We start from the raw sequence: 21,306 nt of genomic DNA, 5'->3' as shown, positions 1-21,306 counted from the left end.
TAGGCCCTGAGCCACCTGTCTCTACCTCCCTGGAACTGTCGAGACAAGGGTGCACCACCACACCTGACTTTTCTCCCGTGGGTTCTGGGGATCAAGGTCATGTCCTCATCTCAGCATGTTACTGACCAAGCTATCTCCCCCGAAACAACACTCATGCAGATCATATGTTCTCACTGATGTGTTCTACACGCACTAGCCTAACGTCAGCCCGCCAGCAAGCAGTTGGGCTGAACTCTGAGCACGTCTGTGGTGTGCTCCCAAAATTCGGGCTCTCACCCGGAGCTCTAACAATCATGGGCTTAGAGGCAGTAGCAGCTTAGCAAGACGATGGTCCCTTTGCCCCACTCCAGTCTCTCTGCTCAGGAAGCCTCCGGGGTGGGGCTGTGCAAAGAATCAAAACGGCATCTGGCTCCAGGCTGATACAAATAGCAGACCAATATTAGCCTGGAATTCTTCCGCCCTCCTGGCAAAATCTATAGGAAATTATGAGCTCTGAATCCCAAGGAGAAACTTATTCTAAAAGGACCCTTAAGATTGACAAAGCATAAAACTAAACAAAAACCATAAGAAAGGAGGAACTGCTTGAGCTCCCTCCCTCCCGTGGTTTCCGGTTTCAGTGGTAAATAAAATTTAGAGACTATGAATACACTTTTCAGCATATCTTCTGGATGATTCTGTGTCTCAGGAGGGAAAAAAATCCGGCAGGTGAATCAATCCTCTGTAATAAGTTGTAACGCTAAATGGACTCCGTAGGTTGTATGTCTGTGTGTCTGTCTGTCTGTCTGTGCGCAATAATTAAAGAAGAGGTAAAGAATTTGGGGGAAAATGGGAGGAGTTGGAGAGTTAAAAGGGATAGCACTTACGTCGATGCACTGCTCAAGTATGAAGTTCTCCAAACGACTTCAAAGTTAAATATTTTTTAAAAGCAAGAATAGGGTAGCAAGACGGCTCAGCAGGTTAAGCAAACTACACCAAAGCCTGCTGACCTGAGTTCAATCCCAGAAACTCACACAGTGGAAGGAAAGAAACAACTCCAGCAAGCTGTCTGACCTTCACAGACACATCATGTCTGCATGCGCGCACACACAGTGCAATAACGATTTTAAGATGTTAAATTCATGAATTTAAAAGCAGGTGGGTGGAATTTTTGTGTGGTAACAACCACTGTGTGGGGCCACAGAGGTCAAGCCAGGGAATGCCAAGGTGAGCTCGGCAAATTTCTCACCATTACAAGTCACCGCTAACTCTCACTGTTAACTCTTTCCCAGAAAGCATAGGGGAAGGGAACTCTACAGACAAAACCACAGAGATTAACAGTGGTCATTAGTAAAAGCCTCTTTGGCCTTGTTAAGGCCAGAAGGGACTACTACTAAGGTCTTAACAAATCATGAAGTACTGGTGAGGGGGACAGGGGGACAGGATGAATCAGGTGAAACTAGAAGGCATTACCATAGCCATGGCATCCTCACTGCTTTCTTTCTTCTCTACATCAGTTATTACTGGGTATCCTATCTTCATGTCTGAATCAGGAGTCCCTTAAGGGGAGACTAGTACATTAGCCTCCCTGGGCACCCAGAAAAATCTGACTAGTTCCTTGTTCCCATGATCTGCTAAAGCCAACTACTAAAACAAGCTCTCACCACCCCACCAGTGTGTGTGTGTGTGTGTGTGTGTGTGTGTGTGTGTGTGTGTGGACTTCTACTATCATTTTAACGGGAAGTCTAGAGCTAGCCTCCAGGTTATTCTTCCCTACCCTGCCTTCTCTTTCCTAATCATCCCCAGAGGGGCAAGCCTCTTCCACCGGCTACAATCTCATCTCTGTCCCTGAGCCTTGGTCCTTTCCTGGCTATTCCTCCCTTTCCTGATTCCACTTGGAACACTTTCCTCTCTGCCCTCAAGAACCCCAGGCTTCTGCCAAAACACAACTCTCCTTGCTCAGCCTCCCCTTAGAATGTTCTCACCAAACCTGGCCTTACCCTCACAGTTTTCTCAAACAGAGCTTGCTTGTTTTCTCTGCCCTTCCTCCATCTCCTTCCTTCTGCTCTCCCGAGCTGTAAAAACCTCAACTTTAGCTTGACTCCACCTCTCTCTTCCTCCCCTTTGTTTCCCTTCCCCCTTGCTCCCTTCAACAATTACCTAGCGCTATAGATGTTATCACTGAACTGTCTCTATCTCCATCCTCACTGCCTCAGCTAAGGCCTTTGTTGGTTAAACCCGCTGTTATCACTCTCCTCGACTCTATATTTTCACTAGTCTCCTGCCTCCCGGCTCTTCTCCCAAGATACACAAAATGTAAACTGTCTGCCTACTGCATTCCAGGCACCATGTGATGGACTCAGACCCAGAATAAGTAGGGAACATTCTGTGGCAGACACTGAGGCATTCCCCCTCCCAACCTTCTCTTTATTTATTTTTCTATTTGTCTTAGTTTTCTTTTTTTAGTACTTTGAGGGTTTCATATAATGTTCTTTGACCATGTTCATCCCCTCCCCCAACTCTTCCCAGATCTATACTCCTGTCCCTACCCACTCAACTTTGTGTCCTTTTCACTTTAAACCCTTTAAGACCACTTTGGGCTGCCCAAATGTTCTTGAATGTGTGGTCTTCCACTGGAACGTGGTCAACTTACCAGGAAAACTGCCTCTCCCTCGACCTTCATTTTAAAACCCTACGAACCACGTGTATACGCCAGCCATTTTCATACATTATTTCTTTACTCCTCACAAGGGAGCTAACTTTTGTCTGTCCCCATTTCACAGACAAGGTTACCTGCCTTCATTCACAATGCAAGTGGCAACAGAAGGCAGACTTGGGACCAGGCCCCAGGCCTCCCTCTAGTCCTGGTGTTCTGCCGCTGCTATTCAGGAGGACATTGAACACTTGGATCAGAGTCAAACAGAATGACCACGATATGAAGAATCGTGAAACCAAGTCGTGTGGGAAATGAAGGAAAGCAATGAAGGCTCTCCGGCCGTGAGAAGAGTACAGTTTCAAATGGCATAGTGGTGGTCCCCACATGTCAAAGCTTGTCGTGTGAAAGAGGAAGCAAACATTCCATGTTGCTCCAAACAGTGGATTTTGGTGCAGACCAGCATAGAACTCAGAAGAGTGAATTTCGGCTTAAGTTTTCCAACACAGCCTTCTAACGTGAAGAGGGGGCTCAGGAGAACCCAAACAAGCCTTTGTCAAAGATGTATTTAAGGGACATTCTTGCCTTGAAGAGATGAGTGGCCTAGATTAGCATTTCTGGGTGCATCAGAATCACCGGGAGGAGACCTAAAGGAATATGACCGCGCGGTCCCACCCTTGCCGCAGCCAAACAGAACTGGGAAGGGTGAAGATGGTTATTTCAAGAATCCAAAGAAGGAAAAGAGTCTGTATCAAGGTTCCCTGGCCTTAACAGAAGAAATATGGATGGGTCATCAACATAGGAGACACTCTTTATTCAGTTTCAACAGTAATGAAAGATATACACAAATTAAGAGTTTATCAGATTACCGAGCTGAAGAGCCTTAAGCAGCGTCAACATGGGAGCAGAGAAATGTAGGCTCACTGGCTATGGCGGGAGAAGCTGGAGCAACTTTCTGCAGTGTCATTTACAGCGCTGTTTGGTTTGGTTTGGTTTGGTTCGGCTTATTTACCAAGCATTGTTTATGGTGCTAAAGATGGACCTCAAGGCCTGGCATCCCCACCCCTAAGAGAAATTTTCAACCCTAAAAATGCATATGGACTTTGAACAGGCAATTTGATAGCCAGAAATTTAATCTATGGGCAAAATCTAGCACATTTGAAACGATTCTCTCTAAGATGTCTGGCCCAGTGCTAACCGACTGTAGTGATGGAAATGCTATGTTTAGCACTGTCTAATATGGTAGTCACATGTGGATGTGGCTACTAAGAAGCTGTGTCAAGGGCAATTTAGGAATTAATACTTTATTTTTTATTTTTATTTGTTTATTATTATTATTTTTGTTGTTTCCAGAAAGGGTTTTTCTGTGTGTTAGCCCTGTCTGGCCTGGAACTCTCTCTGTACCAGGCTGACCTCGTAGTCACAGAGATACACCTGCCTCTGCCTCATGAGTGCTGGGATTAAAGGCGTGCACCACCACCGCCCGGTTACATTTAGACGTGTCAGGCAGAGTAGCACACACCTGTCATCCCAGGAGGCTAAGGCACATGGATTAAAATTAAAAGCCCAGCCTCGCCTACACAGAAAGACACTATCAAAAAAAAAAAAAAGAAAAAGAAGAAGTCAAAATCTAAAGGTATCTAAGACAGCGGAGGACGGCTCATGATTATGGCTGCAGAAGACTAGAAAGCACCGGGCCAGGGAGCTAGCTGAGCAGGTGAACGTGCCTGCAGAGGAAGCATGATGACCTATCCCTGGACCGCACACAGGAGAGAAGCCAGGTGCAGGGGCCTTCACCTGTCATTCCAGCACCTCCACTGAGAGATGGGAGGCTGAGACAAGGGAATTGCCTAGAAGCTCCTGGGCCAGCTAGCCTGGAGTGTACAGCTCAGCAAAAACAAAAGAGGCCCTCCCTTAACAGAGCAAGAGAAAAGCAACTCCCGAAAACTGGCCTCTGACCCCACCCCACGCAGGCACTGTGATGCAAATGCCCATATGCACGTGCATGTACAATACACACACTCCAATAAAATTAAATCTAAAATCGATTTATCTACGAAAAACTCCTAATATAATTGTTGGCGATCTTATTAAGCATGCTTAAGGGGATGTTGACGGACATGAGCGAATGTTAATAAGCTAGGGGTAAAGGAAGAGTTATTTAGGGACAGGTGAGATGGCTCAGCGTAACCACATGATAACAAAACTGAAAATTCATATATAGAAGTAAAATACATACAGCAGACTATTAACAGAGTTCCTTCTGAGCAATGAGATGGTGACACTTCAATCTTTTTCTTTTCAAATTTTTCTGTAATGACTATGCATGTTCAAGTGGTAAAGCAATAAAAGTTTAAGGAAAGATTGCTGATGATTAGGACAGGGAAAGACTCAACCTGCAGAATGGGTTTGACATGTCAAGCTTAGACACCAAATGCCAGCCCTGGGGGGACAGCGAAGTGTACGAACGCTTTCTGGGCAAGTAGGAGGACCTGAGTTTGGATTTCCCAGCACCACGTCAAAAAGACAGGTGTGGCCGTGGGCATAGTAGGTGGGAACAGGGTGCAGAGACAGGAAGGCAGATCAGTCTGGCCAAAGAATGGCCAGTTCCAGTCAGTGAGAGACCTGGATTCGAGGGAATTAAGGGACAAGTCCCCTCTCGAACAGGGCACCCAAGTTCTCTGGTTTCCGCATGGGTGCACAGAGGTGAGGACGCCTGCGTACACATGCATACACACATACACACACCAAAAAGAGCAGGGGGATTCTATCAGTTGCTCCAGTGAGGGCTTAGTGAGGTGACCCCTCTGGTTTTATAACAAACTGAGTAGGTGTTTTGAACAAACCTTAGAGGAATGGGTCTCCCAGAACCCTTCCAACCAAGAGAAGCTACCGGAAAGAAGAATGAGAAGGGATGTGGTCAGGAGCCAAGGGTATAGCTCACCCCTCTCACTCTCAGCTCAGTGGGAGCTGAGCTAACCTAGAACTGGAAAGGCATGCTCAAGAAGCCAAAATTGAGGCCAGGTATATAAAACCCTAGCATCCAGGAAGCTGAGGCAGGAGCATCATGACTTAAAGTCTTGAGAAACAAGCAAACACCCAAGCAGAACTAGGAGTGTGGCCAGTCCGTAGAATAATGCTTAGCCTGATCCAGGGTCCTGACTTCTGTCCCCAGCATCTAATGGGGAAAGCCCAAGTTGAAATAGACTTTATTCCACAGTGGAAGCTGTCATCTCCTTGCAGATGCAGCTGTGAGTTTTGTCCTATATTAAGTACGTTCCAAATCACCCCCCCACCCTCCCCAGGAAGAGGGAACAGAGGAGCTGCTGGGTTTCTCAGGGCTTGCCTAAAGGCAAGCATGACAACCATTCTGCTCAAAGGTAGTGCTGAGTGGCAGGGTGGAGGAGTCAACAGCTGCCGACCCTTGTCAGTCTTTCTCAACTCTGGAGAGCTCCTCTCCCGAAATCCCTTGATACCAGTCAAAGGACCTGCCCAAATTCCCTTGCCTCAAGGGGCTACGACTGGTAATATCTAACAACCTTTTGCTGATGGTAAGTAGCAAGCACCATTTAAACACCTCCTAAGGGATACAGCAGGTTTCTGAAATGTCTTTGGTCCCTTCCAGGCACCACGGACTAGAATCTGAAGTATAACAAAAAGACAATTGGAACATAGCACATTAAACATGCATGTATGTGACCATTGTCCAATAGCCCCAGTGCTCACTGGCGGGATATCGTGATGCTCCTCCCAAAGCTCTCTTGAGAAATCTTGGTCAATGGCAATTCAGTAATTATCCCTTTGCCTGATTTAAAATTGACCTTCATAAAAATGCTGAACTCACAGGAACATGCAGCCATGAAACAGTCTCTCTTTCTCTGCCTGTTTCACTGCATAGTTAATAGATTCATGGAAGTACTAATAACAGCATGCTATATATAGCCAAGGCCCAAGCCTTCTGAATTTTTTGAACAGTGAGCAAAACTCAATGATGTTATGGACATGCCAACAAGGGTGTAACTGTAAAAAAAAAAAAAACTAAACAGGAAATAGTGTATATTTGATCAGCTTGGTAGGGCTTCCAAGTTCTGTCAAGACTTCCATGAGAGGAAAGCATGACCCGCTGTGCTAATGGCTCCAACTTATGCTGAAACCCTGCCGCTGTCTTGGCTTTAGGGCAGCAAGTGTACATCCCACCTCAGCTGTCTCTCAATAAACACTTGGGGCTTACAGCAGAAATGAACCAGAAGTTGACAGCAGCTGCAACATGGCCGTTTGCCTCTCCCATCACCCATGGTTTTCCTATCTCTGGCTAACAGTTCTGTGAAGTAAAAAACAACAACAACAACAACAAAAACCAAAACAAAATACAGGAAGAGAAGGAATACATGAACGGGCGTGGATTATTTAAAGCTATTTATTTCTTAATTAACAAAGAGCACTATTGAGAACCTTAGGAAACCCTAAGACTGATTAGTATCTTACACACACACACACCCTAAGCTGGAACTAAAGAAAATAAGTGAAGAACAGGTCATGTTTATTCATTTATAACAATGAAGCGTCTAACACCAGGCCTTGCACAGAGGAAGGGCTCGATCGATGTTGATCCACATCACTAGAAACTGCTCTCCCAAGTCCCCAAATCTTAATACAAAACATATGCTACAGAAATGAATAGATCGCACCCCTCTACACCCCCTGACATAAAAGTGAGGCCAGCTGACCAGGAAACTCTGGCCCCTGGCTGTAGCAACAAGAGAGTCTTTCTCTGTTATAGAATTACTCCCCCCAGCTTTGTCAAGAACGGCGAAACCACTGCACCTGGGCTGCACAAAAATTGTTGGAGGTACACGTCCCTGATCCTAGTACTCAGTAAGCTGAAGCAGGATGACTACCACCAAGCTCAAGGCCAGACTTCCAGGCCAGCCTGGGCTACAGTCGGGACACCCTGTCTCAAAACTGAAATTCTTTTTAAAGCCTAAAACCTGGGAAAGAATGTTAACTTTCTACTGTTGCGGTAAGCTAGTCAAATGCTGGTCAAATCCCAGCAGAGGTTGCTTGTGTCCCATTTATTCTCTTGCTACCATCTGTCCATCTGCCCTCTCCTTTCACGTACTGTGGTCTGTGACCAGACACCACTGCTCCGGGAAGGTTTTCTTTCTTTACAATTTTAGAAAAGCCATCCTTGTGCTAGGCTGTCTGAATCATTTGCTAATAAGCTTTGGAGAAGATGGCCCGGTAGAAAGAAATGCCTTGCACACAGCTTGTGGTCCTCTCTAACTGGCTGTGATGACAAGTGAGGGTCTCATCTGACCTCAACAGGTTCTCGCTCCAAAATCCGAGGGAAATAGACAATAAGCCAAATCCATTAAAACAACATTAAAGGTCTGGGTTTAGCTTCACCAAACAGCAGGATTAAACTTCAAGGGTCCAGCCACGACAAAGAGATTTCTTTAAAGTCACTTGGCTCTGCACAGTTGCAGCTATTAGAAATCCGATTTTTATCTCAAAGGTACATATTTTACCTTTGATCCTCCTCCAGAACTCCCACTACTGTCAACTTTCCCCACTGCTAGGATCAGGCCCCTTGCCTTGCTTTAATGTTGGTTTTATTGCTGATTCTACAAGATCAACATAAAAAATTACAAGGGATTAATCCCAGCACTCGGGAGGCAGAGGCAGGCGGATCTCTGTGAGTTCGAGACCAGCCTGGTCTACAAGAGCTAGTTCCAGGACAGGCTCCAAAACCACAGAGAAACCCTGTCTCGAAAAACCAAAAAAAAAAAAAAAAAAAAAAAATTACAAGGGAAAGCTGCGAGGTTCCCTTCCCCGGATAAGTTGTGCTAACAAAAAAGCCCTCTCTTACCTGGCGAAATTTAAAACACAGCAAATGACACAAAATAATATAGGAGTGGAATGAGACAAAAGCCAGCAAATCTCCCGCAAAACGGAGTAACAAAACGCCCGCTAATGAACCAGTCCACAGCTTATTTAAAAGGTTTTATCCCTAGTCCAAAAAAAAAATGGCAATGAGGGTCTTTAAAATCGAAGGAGCAAGTGCCCTTTTACCACCCACGGCTTCTCTCCAGATTTAGACAATCTGAACAGGGCTGAGGGTGTGCTGGAAGGGTTCCCAGGGGGGTCAGAATGCACTCCAATCCCCATCCCCCAGCCCTGCCCGCCGCCAAGACAACCCCAGTCCTCTGCGGTAGGCGTCTGGTTCTAGGTTCTTCATCCTAACACAGGCACACCCGACCTTTCCCCCATCCTCTTGCCTCCAAGCTCTAGCAAGTCTCAGCGACTATCCTCTCTCAGAGGCGATCGACCCAAAGCCCACTCAGGCGCAGAACCCCGTTGTTTCTAATCCCCTCCCTCTGTCTTTGGGCAGTACCCCTCAATATTCACCACCGCCCTCCCTCTCCCCAGTAGCAGGAGGAAGTCACTGTGCTTCCTCTGTCCACACCACCCGCCAGGGCTCGGGCGCCCCGGGCTTTTTGGGTGGGGTTGTGTGTGTGTGTGCGTGTGTGCGTGCGTGTGTGTGTTCAATGTGTATCCGCACTCGAGTGCGTCTGTGCAAGAGGCTCATCGCATCCTTCCGCCTAGGCTGCCCCAGGTGCCCTCCCAAGAGGATCCAGATCTCCTCGTGTCCTCGCCCCCAGCTCTTTGTGCGGGGTCCGGGGGAGTGGGAGGTGCACTCTGCAGCTCTTAGCCGCCCCCGCCCAGGGTGGGAACCCGCGCTCCAGACGCAGCTGTCCGCGACCCGCTTTTCTCTCCAGCTTCAAGCCCAGCGCATGCTGGTGGGACAACCAGAGCGCTGTCCCCTGGAGCCGGGGACTCCCACCCCAAGGCAGCCAGTCGCCAGAGAGAAAACTTAACTAGAACACAGACAGAGAAAGAGAGTTCTTAGTGCACCGGGCTGCCGCCCAGGCGTCCATCCGGCCCGCCGTCCCCAGCGCGCGCGCGCGGGAAGCCACCGCGCCGCTCTCCCCACGAGCGCGTGTCCCCCCCACCCACCCCTCACACACGGACTCCCAGTCGCTCAGCCACTTACCAACACCACGGATCCCCGCACGGCCTCCGACACGCTCTGGAGGAGCTCGGCTGCCGTGCTGGGCTTGCTCAGCCGCTTGGTGAATTTGCGCACTTCGGCCATGGCAGCGGTGGCGGGCAGGTCTTGGCGGGCGCGCTCAGTGCCCCGGGCCCGGGCGACCGCGACCGCTGCTGCTGCCTGTGCCGCTGCTTGTGTTTACACGCCGGCCGGCCCGCCACATCTCAGCTCGCCTCGCCACCCCGCGCCCAGCTCCCGCGGCTCCTCCTCCCTAGCGCCGCTCCTCCCTCTTTCCCTCCTTTTCTCTCAAGCTTTTGCTAGCTCAACCCTCGGCTCCCTTGGCTCCTCCTGGGGCCCCGCCGGAGGAGCCACCAGCCTAAGAAGGAGGGTGTGTCTGCTGGAGGGGGAAGGAGTACTGGAGGTGGGGGCGAGGGTCACGCGGGAAGAGGGGGGAAGTGGCAAGCACCCGGGCTCCGCCCGCAGCTGATGTTGCTGGTGCAGCCGCATCCGGGAGGCGAGATGAGGCTGCTTCTTTTTCTTGTGTACTGGGGGGGGGGGGTTAGAGGTGGGTGATGAAATGTCTCCAAGACTAGGGTGTGCCATGCCCCAAGGCTCCTCTGCCTCCCTAAAGACTGCAGGACCTTGCTCCCACCCAGCAAGCCCCTAGGTCCCAGGCGGCTAGAGGCTGGGAAACAACATGGAGCTGCGTGCCGCCTATTGTGTATGCAGCCTGCTTGGGTCTCGCCTATGTCAAAGGAAGGAAGAGCAGGTTTGCTGCAAGACAGACTTGCCTGGGTCCCACACCCAACACACTTCATTTCATTGCCCAGGCATCCACTTCACAGGGCAACTCCAAGGAAGGAACAGGCTTCTGAAAATGTGACTTGCCCAGGCAGGGAGAGCTGGGTGGTGGGGGATACCAGAGTCTGTGGCAGGTTGAGTTCTGGAGTGAATCCACCAGAAATGGGTGGCCCTGGTGCTGGGAAGGCCATGGCCTTGGCTTTGGAGAACCTATCAATTTTCAGCTTTTACCTGTGTCCTGCAACCGCCTCGCCCTTGCCTTAGCTTCTCTCCAGCTTCTAAGAAATTGTTTTTCCAAAGAATCAAAGATCATCTGACTAGGTGTAAAGTGTGCATACTTAAAACACGAACAAGAAGAATCTTGGAGAGCTAGTGACCCTGCCAAGACTTAACTCTGAAATGAAAGGGCCCATTTCATTTTTTAAAAGTTTGAAAATGGTCCATCACCAGGGACCCAAGCTGCCCATCTGAGAGGATTCTCACCAGTGCCCACATGGCACTGTCCACACTTCTCCTGCCTTCAAAGAGCAGACAGTCACATCTACAGAAGGATTTTGTTATAGAAACAAAGGCATAGGAATAAACTCCATGAACCCAGAAAAGACTTTGCAGAAAGCCCATTCAGCCACTTTCACATGGGTCCTCATTAAAGCACAGACGGAAGGTTCCTGCAGGACCTGGGATGTAGAAGTCCTCTAAAGGGACAGGCATGGTCACAAATGTTGACTTCACAGGGTGTGGCATGATGTGTGGGGGGGGAGGGAGGGAGGGAGAGAGAGAGAGAGAGAGAGAGAGAGAGAGAGAGAGAGAGGTGGTAACTGTTGCCTGCAAGTGGATCCGCATAAATTCATGCTGTGACTTCCATGAATGATGAACGTTTTATGCCTGACTCCTGATTGGTGACCTCCACAATGCTCCAGCATTTTTCCTTGCTAAGAGAGCCCAGATTTGCTGCTATAGGGACAAGGAAGAGGCACAGGATTTAAGAAAGAGGGGCTGCACTCTAGGTGCAGATGAATCATAATTGGTGTATACTGACCCCATGCTAACCTCCTTCCTTTACTAGTAGGATGGCCTAGACTCCTGCTCAGTTTGGAGCAACGGGGTGTATGACAGCAGACTGGGAGGACTGCTGGGGAAGTTCTCCCTTTTGATAGAAAGAGAAGGGGGTTCATTTCTCACCCCATAGGTTCAATTCTCAGATCATGCAGAGTCTAGTCCCCTCTGGGGCTGGAGAGACAGCTTAGAGGTTGAGAGCACTGGTTGCTCTTTCAGAGAACATGGACTCAGTTCCCAGCAGCTCACAACTCCAGCTCCAGGGCATCCAGTGCTCCTAAACTCTTTGGCCACCGAGCACACACATGATACATGCATACACATTCGGGCCAAAGACACCCATGCTGTTGCTAAAAGTCCTTCCCTGGGCAAGATGTAAAAACATCTAACCCTCCCACTAAGGTCCCCATGGCAATCAAAGGTGCCGTTCCACCAAAGTTCACCTGGAGAACCAAAGAGTTGTTTAGGCTTTTTTACAAAGCAAGAGATGAGGTGTTCTGGCAAGAGTGTGGGTGACCTGGAAGCAGTCACAATGAAGGGTCCACATCCAGCTTATAGTGTCCCTGCCACAGCAATGTAGACAGATGTCCCTTCCCATACTCATCCTTCCCTACCCATATCCTCTAGTCCTTCCCAGAGCCCCTGAGGTCATGTGCAATTAGGATAGAACTGGCTGGGAGGGAGTACTGGACACTTGAGTGAGGGCCTATGACCTTCCACACCCCTTCCTTCCAAGAGCCACAAGTCAACACGCCCAGTTTTGATGATATTTGGAGAACAGGCCCCGCTGAACTCCTGAAGAGAGCAACAGTTAAGCTTGATGGATAGTCACATACAACACACATAAAATACAAACAGACAGACAGACAGAGCCCTCTGCCTCTTATTCTTCTCTAGAGCAATATAATTTTGTGTGTGAAGGGTCAGCCTTGGACAGCTGTACTGTAACCAAGAGGGAAGTCCAAGACAGCCTTAAAGAAGCCAAGCCAGAATTCAGCGGCGGTGAGCTATCAAATCTACTTTCATACTACATAGCTCTGAGTTCCTTTGTATGGACGGAAAATAAACCCTTGAGTCAATCAGTGCCTCTTCCCCTTTCTCTGCCAGACTGCCTTGACACTCTCCAGGTAGCTACAGCTTGCCTTGAACTCACACCTGGTAGATACAGGGCTGGGGCTCACGCCTAGGGCTCTGTGCATGCTCTGTGCATGTGATATCTCCAGCCCTTTGTGTTACTTTTATGTAGTCAAGTAGTCTGTTAGCTTTAGCCAAAAGCATCCTTAGTACTGAAGACTCTTTGCAGCAGCAAAAGGTACACAGTAATGAACATGACAGACACAGTCTCTCTTCTCATGGGGCTGGCATTCCACTATAAACAATGAGCATGTTTACTTCAGGAATAGAAATTCCATACAGAGATTTAAAGCAATATGCTTCAGAGTCATTGAAGTTAGGCGCCTAGTGTAGACAGTTTGATCTAAAACAGCCTCTTTGAGCTGAATCCCAGGGAGGTGGGCCCTGCGAGTGGCTCAAGAATGCAGGGAATATCCTGAAGATGAAGGGAGACTTAATGTCTTCGAAGATCAGAATTTTTTTAAAAGGCCCAAGAGGCCGAAGGACTGAGTGAGACGAATAGTTAAGAGGTGGAGGCAGAGAAGTAGCAGTTTCTACAGAGCCTCACGAGCCATGGGAAGCATATGTCATGCTGATGGTGCACAAACACCATCTGGCCATTGTGCAGTCTCCCCGCTCATTCATGAGGGTGTAGGCTTTACATCTTCTGCCTTAGGACTTGTGTTTAATTACTTACACATCGAGAGTGGAGCTATCCGCTGAGAACATGAGAAAATTAATGGCACTGTCCAATTCCTTCATGGGAAGAATTGAAGTTTCTGGAGAGTGTTGTTTGTGATTTGAGGCAGGCTGTGATAAGGAGCTCAGTCCATTTTTTTTTCCTTTAGGAGAGATCCCGCCTCTGGAGCACTTCTGAAGAAGGGGCTGTTAGAGCTGGACATTGAAGAATGAGTGGATGTGGGCAGGACTTCTCTAACTCACGTGATAAAAAGAAATTGTAGTGGCACCTCTCCAGCCTGCAAGAGGGCATTTCATTTGGTGAGTTCGTGTCTACATTTGTTAAGCAGCTTTGGCGGTCTCTTACAAATTTACATGTCACATCAACTCTGTCATAACCAGACATGGTGGTGCAAGCCTGCAATCTCAGAACTCAGATAGCTGCGGCAGGAGGATTGAGTTCGAAATTTTAAGCAGCATAGCAGTTTGAGACAAGCCTGGGACGCATAAAAGGAGTCAGTCTCAGAAGCGGGCGGAGGAGGAGGTAGTGTGGAGGGGGAAGAGGCTGAATAACTATTTGCTTATGGAAAATAATTCATGCATATACTTATGCCCTTATATGTGAATTAAGAGACTGGTAAGAGCCAATGAGCCTTTACATTTTATTATCCAGCAGAGACTTCAAATGTGTGCACCTCTACCCAGCTGGCTTTATGTTTAAGTATATCTTCATTTGATTACATTATAAATTCCATTCCTTCTTCACATGAGCCACCTTTTGCATGCTCAACAGCCAAATGCAGGGCATGCTTAGAAGAGCATAAAAGCTATTCAGGGACAAAATTGTGTGGGCCTTTTCCAATGAAAACACAGCGATTGTTATGTGAATGAGAAAACTAAAACAGCATAAGCAATCATAATGCTGTGTCTACCTCTTGAGCATGGTCTGAATGGTGAATGGTCTTTCTGGTAAGCCGAATAGTCTCCAGAACACATTCATGTCTATATCGCTTTCTTTTTCATTTTTTAGATTTATGTATCTATCTAATAAATATGGGCATTCTGTCTGAACGGTTGTGTATGCAGCATGTGCATGGCCAATGCCTGCCGAGGGCAGAGGAGGGCACTGGATCCCGTGGAACTGGGATTAGCAAGGCTTTGAGCCGCCATGTGAGTGCTGGAAATTGGACCTGGGTCCCCCTCAAGAGCAACAAGAGCTCTTAATCACTGAGGTCCATATGTCTATATCTCTCTCAGTCTTCAGAACAATTGTGAGAAGTGGGGAGATTTGAGGTCATTTTCCCCCCATTTTATAGATAAAGAAATCAAGGAAGATAAATCACACAGTAGTTGGCCTTTGAGGTCTTTTGCAGAGATACCATATAGTGTCCAGAAATCCAACTGTTCCGGAAAACAATTCCATTACACTTTAGACGTTGTGAACTCATCGTTACTAATTTATACTGAGGTGTCAGACTGGATGTAATAATATATGCACTGTATGAAGATGTGTATGTAGAGCCCCATTGCAATCATATAGCATTCATTTAAAGTAATAGGAACCTTACTGAGTATCTACTATTGGATGGTTGTATGGTTTGGTATAATGGGTGATTTTTTTTCCAGAAAAAGTTACAAATGTTTTAATGTTTTCTAAATTCACTTTCTTCAAAGGATATAGTAAAGATACACTCCAGTGGGCCACAGTTACCCCAACACTCAGAGGTTGCGGCTGGAGAACTGCCCTCAGTTACACAGCAAGACCCTGTCTTAAAGCAATGAATATTCTTTGTGAGCAAAAAGGAAGAAGGCATTCAAGGTATTCCTCTGGCCTCTTCATGCATTCACACTGACACATACTCCTGTCCTATCTGTCTCTCTCTGTCTCTCTGTCTCTCTCTGACACACACACACAACCCAAAACATAAAAAAATTAAAGGTAGTCTCTACACATAGTAATAGTACTTTGTAGATTTAAAGATGAACTTTTCTCTTCCAGGAATTCAGTAATAGGTCTAAGAAAATGTCAACGTGTGCTTCTTATGTGTTTCAAATGTTACAGAAAGCATTGGGGAGTGCTTTTTCCAAAGTACATGTAAACTCCTAAATGACAGCTCAAGCCATGGAAGGCAAACCAGTAAGCAGCACTTCTCTGCAGCTTCTGCTTCACTTCCTCCTTCCAGGTTCCTGCCCTACCTGCGCTCCTGCCCTGACTGCCCACATGATGGACTGTGACGTGGAACTGATAGTAAAATAAACCCCTTTCCTCCCAAAACTGCTTTGAGTTGTCATGTTTTCCACAGCCACAAATCAGAGCATTAACCCTGGGGCAGAGCTGACCAGAGCAAGGAGGACTTCCAGGGACCTTTTAGGAACAGTTGCATTGTTCCCTGATAGTTGCAGGAACTAGGATCAGAGCAAGAAGAGGACAGGGGCTGGTCAGTGGTGGCACATGCCTTTAATCCTAGCTCTTAGGAAGTAGAAGCAAGAGAATGTCTGTGAGTCCGAGGCCAGCCTGGTCTACAAAGTGAGTTTTAGGACAGGCTCCAAAACTACATACAGAAACCCTGTTTCAAAAAACAAACAAACAAAAAAAAGAAGACAGAGAAGGCAAATTTGTAGACCTTGGAACAGATCTTAGACATTATACGGTGTCTAGTTGGTAGGACAAAGTGCGTTTTTTTGTACAGAAGCCAAAGCTAGGTTTCATCTAGATACAGGAACATGAACCACTCAGAAGGCAGGACCACCTCACAAGCCAACAGACAAGGATAAAAAGCTAGCTTGACTCTCACTAGGTATAGAACCTTCATTAATGAAGACCAAAACTGATACCCCAGAGAAGCCCTAGAGATAAGGACCCCCACAGACTGCAAGGTTATACCATAGGAAAGCTGGGGGAAGCGGGGGGGGGGGGAGAGTTTACTGAAGCTCTACTCTGCACCAGGCAGTATGAGAATTTCTGTTGTCCGGTCACTCTAAAGACCAAGCACAGACACAACCCACATGGTTGGGGCTTACTGAGGCTGCTGTTAATCAACATGAATAGGGCAATGTCGCTGGTAAGCAATAGGGGCTAGGCTCGCACTGTACTGGGTCACAACATCTTGTTCCTCCAGCCGCTACTAGACTACAAGGACTTGGCTCACATGGTTATAGAAACTTAATAAGATAAAATACCCTAGCTCGCACTAAGCATCTAAGGATTAACTGTGGCAAATTGTGTTTCCCAAAGATATGGGCAACAGTACCTCCCATCTCGTGGGCTCTGCTGAAAATGCGGTTGTGGCACTTTTCCTTTCTTGGCAAAATCGGTTATAAAATCTGCTAGGCTTAAGGGACCCATGATCATAGTTTATTTCAAATTTCATGACAACAGTAAGAGAGCATTAAGTCAAATGCACAGATCGTGTGAGCGAGGAGCCCCATGGGATGGCACAGGTGGCAACACCTGTAACCCCCATAACAGAGGGAGGGGTCTGTGTTATCTCTGAGTCTTGGTTTACTTGTGACTGAGTCTGAGTCAACACAGATATCTTCTGATACCAGAACAGAAAAAGAGGGCTAGTATCTGGGTGCTCTTTGGGGTACCTTTGATGGAGCCCTTGGCTGCCACATAAACAGCCCAGCTAACCTTCCCGAGTCTGCCATGCAGGGAGTGACACTACCCACAAGGAGAGCCCCGTGAGGACATGAGGTGAAGGCAATGCATGCCCAGCTTTGGCAAGTGTCCAATTCCAGCCTCAATCACCAGCTCACCCCTCCCTCCTACCACACCACCCCACACGCAGCCTGCTGGGAGCGAACGGGTCTGAGACCTACATCTTTCAATTCGGCATAGCTGTGCCAGCAATCTATGAAGCCGTCTTGTTTTGCTGCTTTGGTTCTATTATTTTGCTTGCAGTGTTCATATGTATGTCTCATGGTAGTTTTTCTTTGGTTTGTATATTACTCAGGCTTTGGGACTGTTTGCCCACTGTAAGATGCTTTAAGACAACACACACCTGGGTCTCAAGACACAGGGAAATCAGTCTGGAATGGACTGGGAACACCTCCGTGCCAGCTAACCAGCTAACTTCCTTCCATAGTGCGAAAAGGTGCTCTGTGGGATGCTGGGGGCAGGGACATCAATGATCTTACCCAGGGCTACAATACTACAATGCCACCCTGCCAAGCCAGATGTGCTTACTGGGAAAAAAATAGTGGCAATGCTCTTTATGAAGGCAACCAGTTTCTCTCTTGACTATAAGACTCACTCCAGAGGAGGGATTTCATGTCTGGTGTTGGAAGCCAGTCAAAAGCTCGCAAGGGAGATCACAGGCACTAAAGGAAGCTACTAATGTTATTTTGCTAAGAAGTCACACCTTCAAACCTCCTTCCAAATATTTATGTTTCTAGCCATGGACCTGTGCTGCTCTCGTCGTTGCTCAGGGAGGCTCTTTCTGCAGCGGGCAGCAGTTAGTACAGGGGCACAGAACTGCTCAGCCCTAAATGGGACAGTTGCATCAACCCCTCCCCTAAGGTGGAGGGATTATTGAGGAAGAGAGGGCTGGAACAACATAAGAGGCAGAGGACGGGGAATGCTATTTTGAAATACTGTCTTCTGGACACTTCAAGGTTGTACTTAAGAATGCCACAGCAGCCGGGGTTGCCTGAACAAGATCAAGCTAGCCAGAATCCCAGCATGGATCAGACAGGGCCTCCCAAAGCCTTACCCTTACTTGAGGAACAATTGGCAGCTAAGAGAAGGCCTCTTTTCTTTGGGGGCGTGGCCACTGGTAGGTTGTCCATGTTCCAGTGGATGAACCTACGCCCACATACCTGAGGGAAGCACCAACTAGACTCCGTGGGTTATTATGTTTTAAAAAAGAAGGGCGAGGACCAGGAGTGATGGTTCAGTGGTTAAGAGCACTGACTGCTCTCCCAGAGGACCTGGGTTCAATAATCAGCACCCACATGGCAGCTCCCAGGAGTCTGTGACTCCTGGCCTCCGCAGACACAAGGCACACACATGATAGGCAGAAATATATTGAAGCAAAACTTAGACACATACAATATTAAAAATGAAAAACAATTAAAGAAAGGGTCATATGACATCGGGAAGGGGACATGTTGGGAGGTGGCTCTGGACGGAATGAGAGCGGGAAGTGGATATGATCAAACTTCATTCTGAACCTGGAGGAACTTCTTTAAGGACTGCATTGAAAAAGCCAAAGGCGTGGGGCTGGAGGTATGCCTCGGAGGTTAAAAGCATGTATTGCTCTTGCAGAGGATCCAGGTTTGGTTCCCGTACCCAGATGGTGGCTCACAAGCATCTGTAACTCCATCTCCAGGGATCTGAGGCCTCTTCTGAACTCAGCGGTCATCAGGCATGGATGTAGCATGTGTAAGTGTCTGCAAACAAAACACTTGAGCATATAAAATAAACAAATCATGTAAAAGGCATGTGCTGTTGAAGCCGGATAATAGCTATATGAGAAGTAATTCAACTCCCTTTCCTTTGTCAGTTTTGTTTATGAGACAGGGGCTCACTATGTAGCCCAGGCAGGACTTAAAGTCCCAGAAATCCTTCTGCTGCAGCCTGCTGAGTGCCAGGATTGCAGATGGACATGCCCATGGCCAGTCACATCAGTTTATGCCCACAAACTTTTCTCAGCTACTGAGACCTACATCACCATCTGGGCCTTTCTGTACTCATCTTCCTCAGGTTGCATCTCATCTATCAAGAAACCCTGGCAGCTCTACCTTCAAAGCGAAAGAGCAGTTCTCACACCACCACTAATGCTAGGCTCCAGAGCTCTTATCTCTTCGGAGATGGCCGTATCTCCCACTGAAAATACCAGCCGCCCCAAGGGCCTCTGTGCTTGCAGCCCTAGCCCCCTTTGGAATGGCCACAAAACAAGGACTAAATGCAAGTCATTTCAGAAACTGCCATGATTCTCCTCTCACTTGGCAAAACCCCAGATCCTTTGGATGAGTCTGTACCCTCACCTCCTGTGGCCACTGTGGCCTCCTGCCCCAGTAATCCCTTCTTGGCCAAATTGTGTCAGGCCTGCTGGCTTCCTTGCTCTTTCATCAACCAGTGGAGCAATGCTCCAGTCTCAGGCCTTTACATTGATTGCCCCTTTGGTCTGGAATGCTGTCACTCCCACCCTCACCCCCACCCCCATCCCACCCCCATCGACAGCTGCAAGGCTCTCTGGACACTCTCCTGTGCTCAAATGCGCTTTCCCTGAACACCTCGTTTAAAATGGCAACCCGTTCCCTCCCCTGAGGCTTGCTATTTTTTTTCCATTTAACCTGTTCTCTCCACTCCTCACAGCACACACTACTTAAATGGTTTGCAAACTGATTTCCCTGCAGCATAGTGTAATCTCTGGGTTAGCAGGACCTTTCGTCTGCTTCATTAAGACGGCTACAGCACCTGGTACAGTACTGGCACACGGCCAATGCCCCACGCACACGTGTCGGATGACATGGGGGACTGAAAATGCCTACCCAGTACGATTATTTCAGAAATGTTCAGAAAACGTGTGCTGAGAAGATGCAAAAACCTATGGTGCCATTTGTAAACATTTCTTCTTGTCTATCACATTTTATTTAAAAAATCTGAAAACACAAGATGGTGGAAGTTAATGCATTTTTAAATTATAAATATCATTCAATATTTTACATATGTTCCCTTGTGTATTTTGATGTCTCAGGAAACTTATAAAGCCAGTGGATCAAACTGTAATAGTTTTGAAGAACAATTCATTTCTCAATTGTTAACGGATCTGCGGGCAGGCCTGCTTTTCATCCCACCCGGCTCCCCGCATGGCTAGCTTTACACCCGAAATAACAACGCATAAACTGTATTCATTTAAACACTGCTTGCTGGTCTACTATAATTCAAATGAGCATTATATCTTGAGTTCCTGGTGTTATTCTAGCTGTACATATTAACTTCAAGGCTGTCCCTTGCCAAGTGTGGCAGCTCGTGCATGGAGGCTGAAGTAGGAAGATCCTAAGTTCTAGGCAAACTTGATATAAGAAGGGAGTAATAGGCCAGCCTGGACTACACTGTAAGTCCCTGTCCCTGACAATCAGAACAATTGGCTGGCAAGGCCTGGCAGGAAAACTCCTGGGCTAAGAGTGTGTGCCTGCCAGGCTGACGACCCTAGTTCATTTTCTGGACCTCACATGTTGGAAGGAGAGAACTAACTCCTACAAGTTGTCGTCCTCTGCCCTCCACAGCATTCATTCAGCTTCAGAGAAATAAATAGACAGGAAAATTGGTAATAAAGCAAATAAGTTTCCCTTGACATTGGGGGAGTAGCTTAATCAAAATGCTTACTGCTGCCGCCGGGGTGATGGTGGCACACGCCTTTAATCCCAGCACTCGGGAGGCAGAGGCGGCGGATCTGTGTGAGTTCGAGACCAGCCTGGTCTACAAGAGCTAGTTCCAGGACAGGCTCCAAAACCACAGAGAAACCCGGTCTCAAAAAACAAAAAAAATGCTTACTGCCTTTGCTGGGTTTGGTTCCCAGCAGGGGAGGGGGGCGTGGAGATCTGATGTCTCTTCTAACTTCGGAGCTCTGTACACACTTGGAGTACATGCATATACCAGTCACAAACATATATAAAGATAAAAAATTAAATTAATATCTTAAGAGAGGAGGTGAAGGAGTGCCCCTTGGCTACATAACTATAAGAATTGTTGCTAAGTTCTGGGACAACCCCTCCTTTTCCTTTTTCTTCCCTCTAGCCCAAGGGACTTCATTTAACAACATGTTCTTCTGGTTGGTGCCGGCCTCACTCCAGGTGTGGCCTTTCCTTTCGTAGTTAGGGTGCCATTCTCAAGTTTTCCCTCTCGAAGGACTTGTTTCTTTGGATTCGGATTCCTCGTGGCTGTTGACTTCAGTTTCCTATTTCTCTTGAAATGACTGGCCAGGCCTCGGAGTCGATGCTTTTTTCTCTTCTAGTCCTCTTTGCAGTA

General features: G+C 47.5%; 1 protein-coding gene across 1 annotated transcript in view; it reads right to left on the bottom strand.

Moving 5' to 3' along the window:
- The window catches only part of LOC121439847 (dedicator of cytokinesis protein 11-like), a 200,977-nt gene extending 191,192 nt beyond the window's left edge, over positions 1-9,785 (bottom strand). Inside the window, 1 exon segment of the mRNA XM_041640459.1 lies at positions 9,684-9,785. Within this exon segment, the coding sequence (XP_041496393.1) occupies positions 9,684-9,785 (102 nt within the window).
- Between the last annotated feature and the right edge of the window lie 11,521 nt (positions 9,786-21,306).

The sequence above is a fragment of the Microtus oregoni genome, unplaced genomic scaffold (genome assembly GCF_018167655.1).
Source record: "Microtus oregoni isolate MIOR12 unplaced genomic scaffold, Mior012 000063F_ref0000156, whole genome shotgun sequence".
Lineage (NCBI taxonomy): Eukaryota > Metazoa > Chordata > Mammalia > Rodentia > Cricetidae > Microtus > Microtus oregoni.
This window is presented reverse-complemented; position numbering and strand designations above follow the sequence as displayed.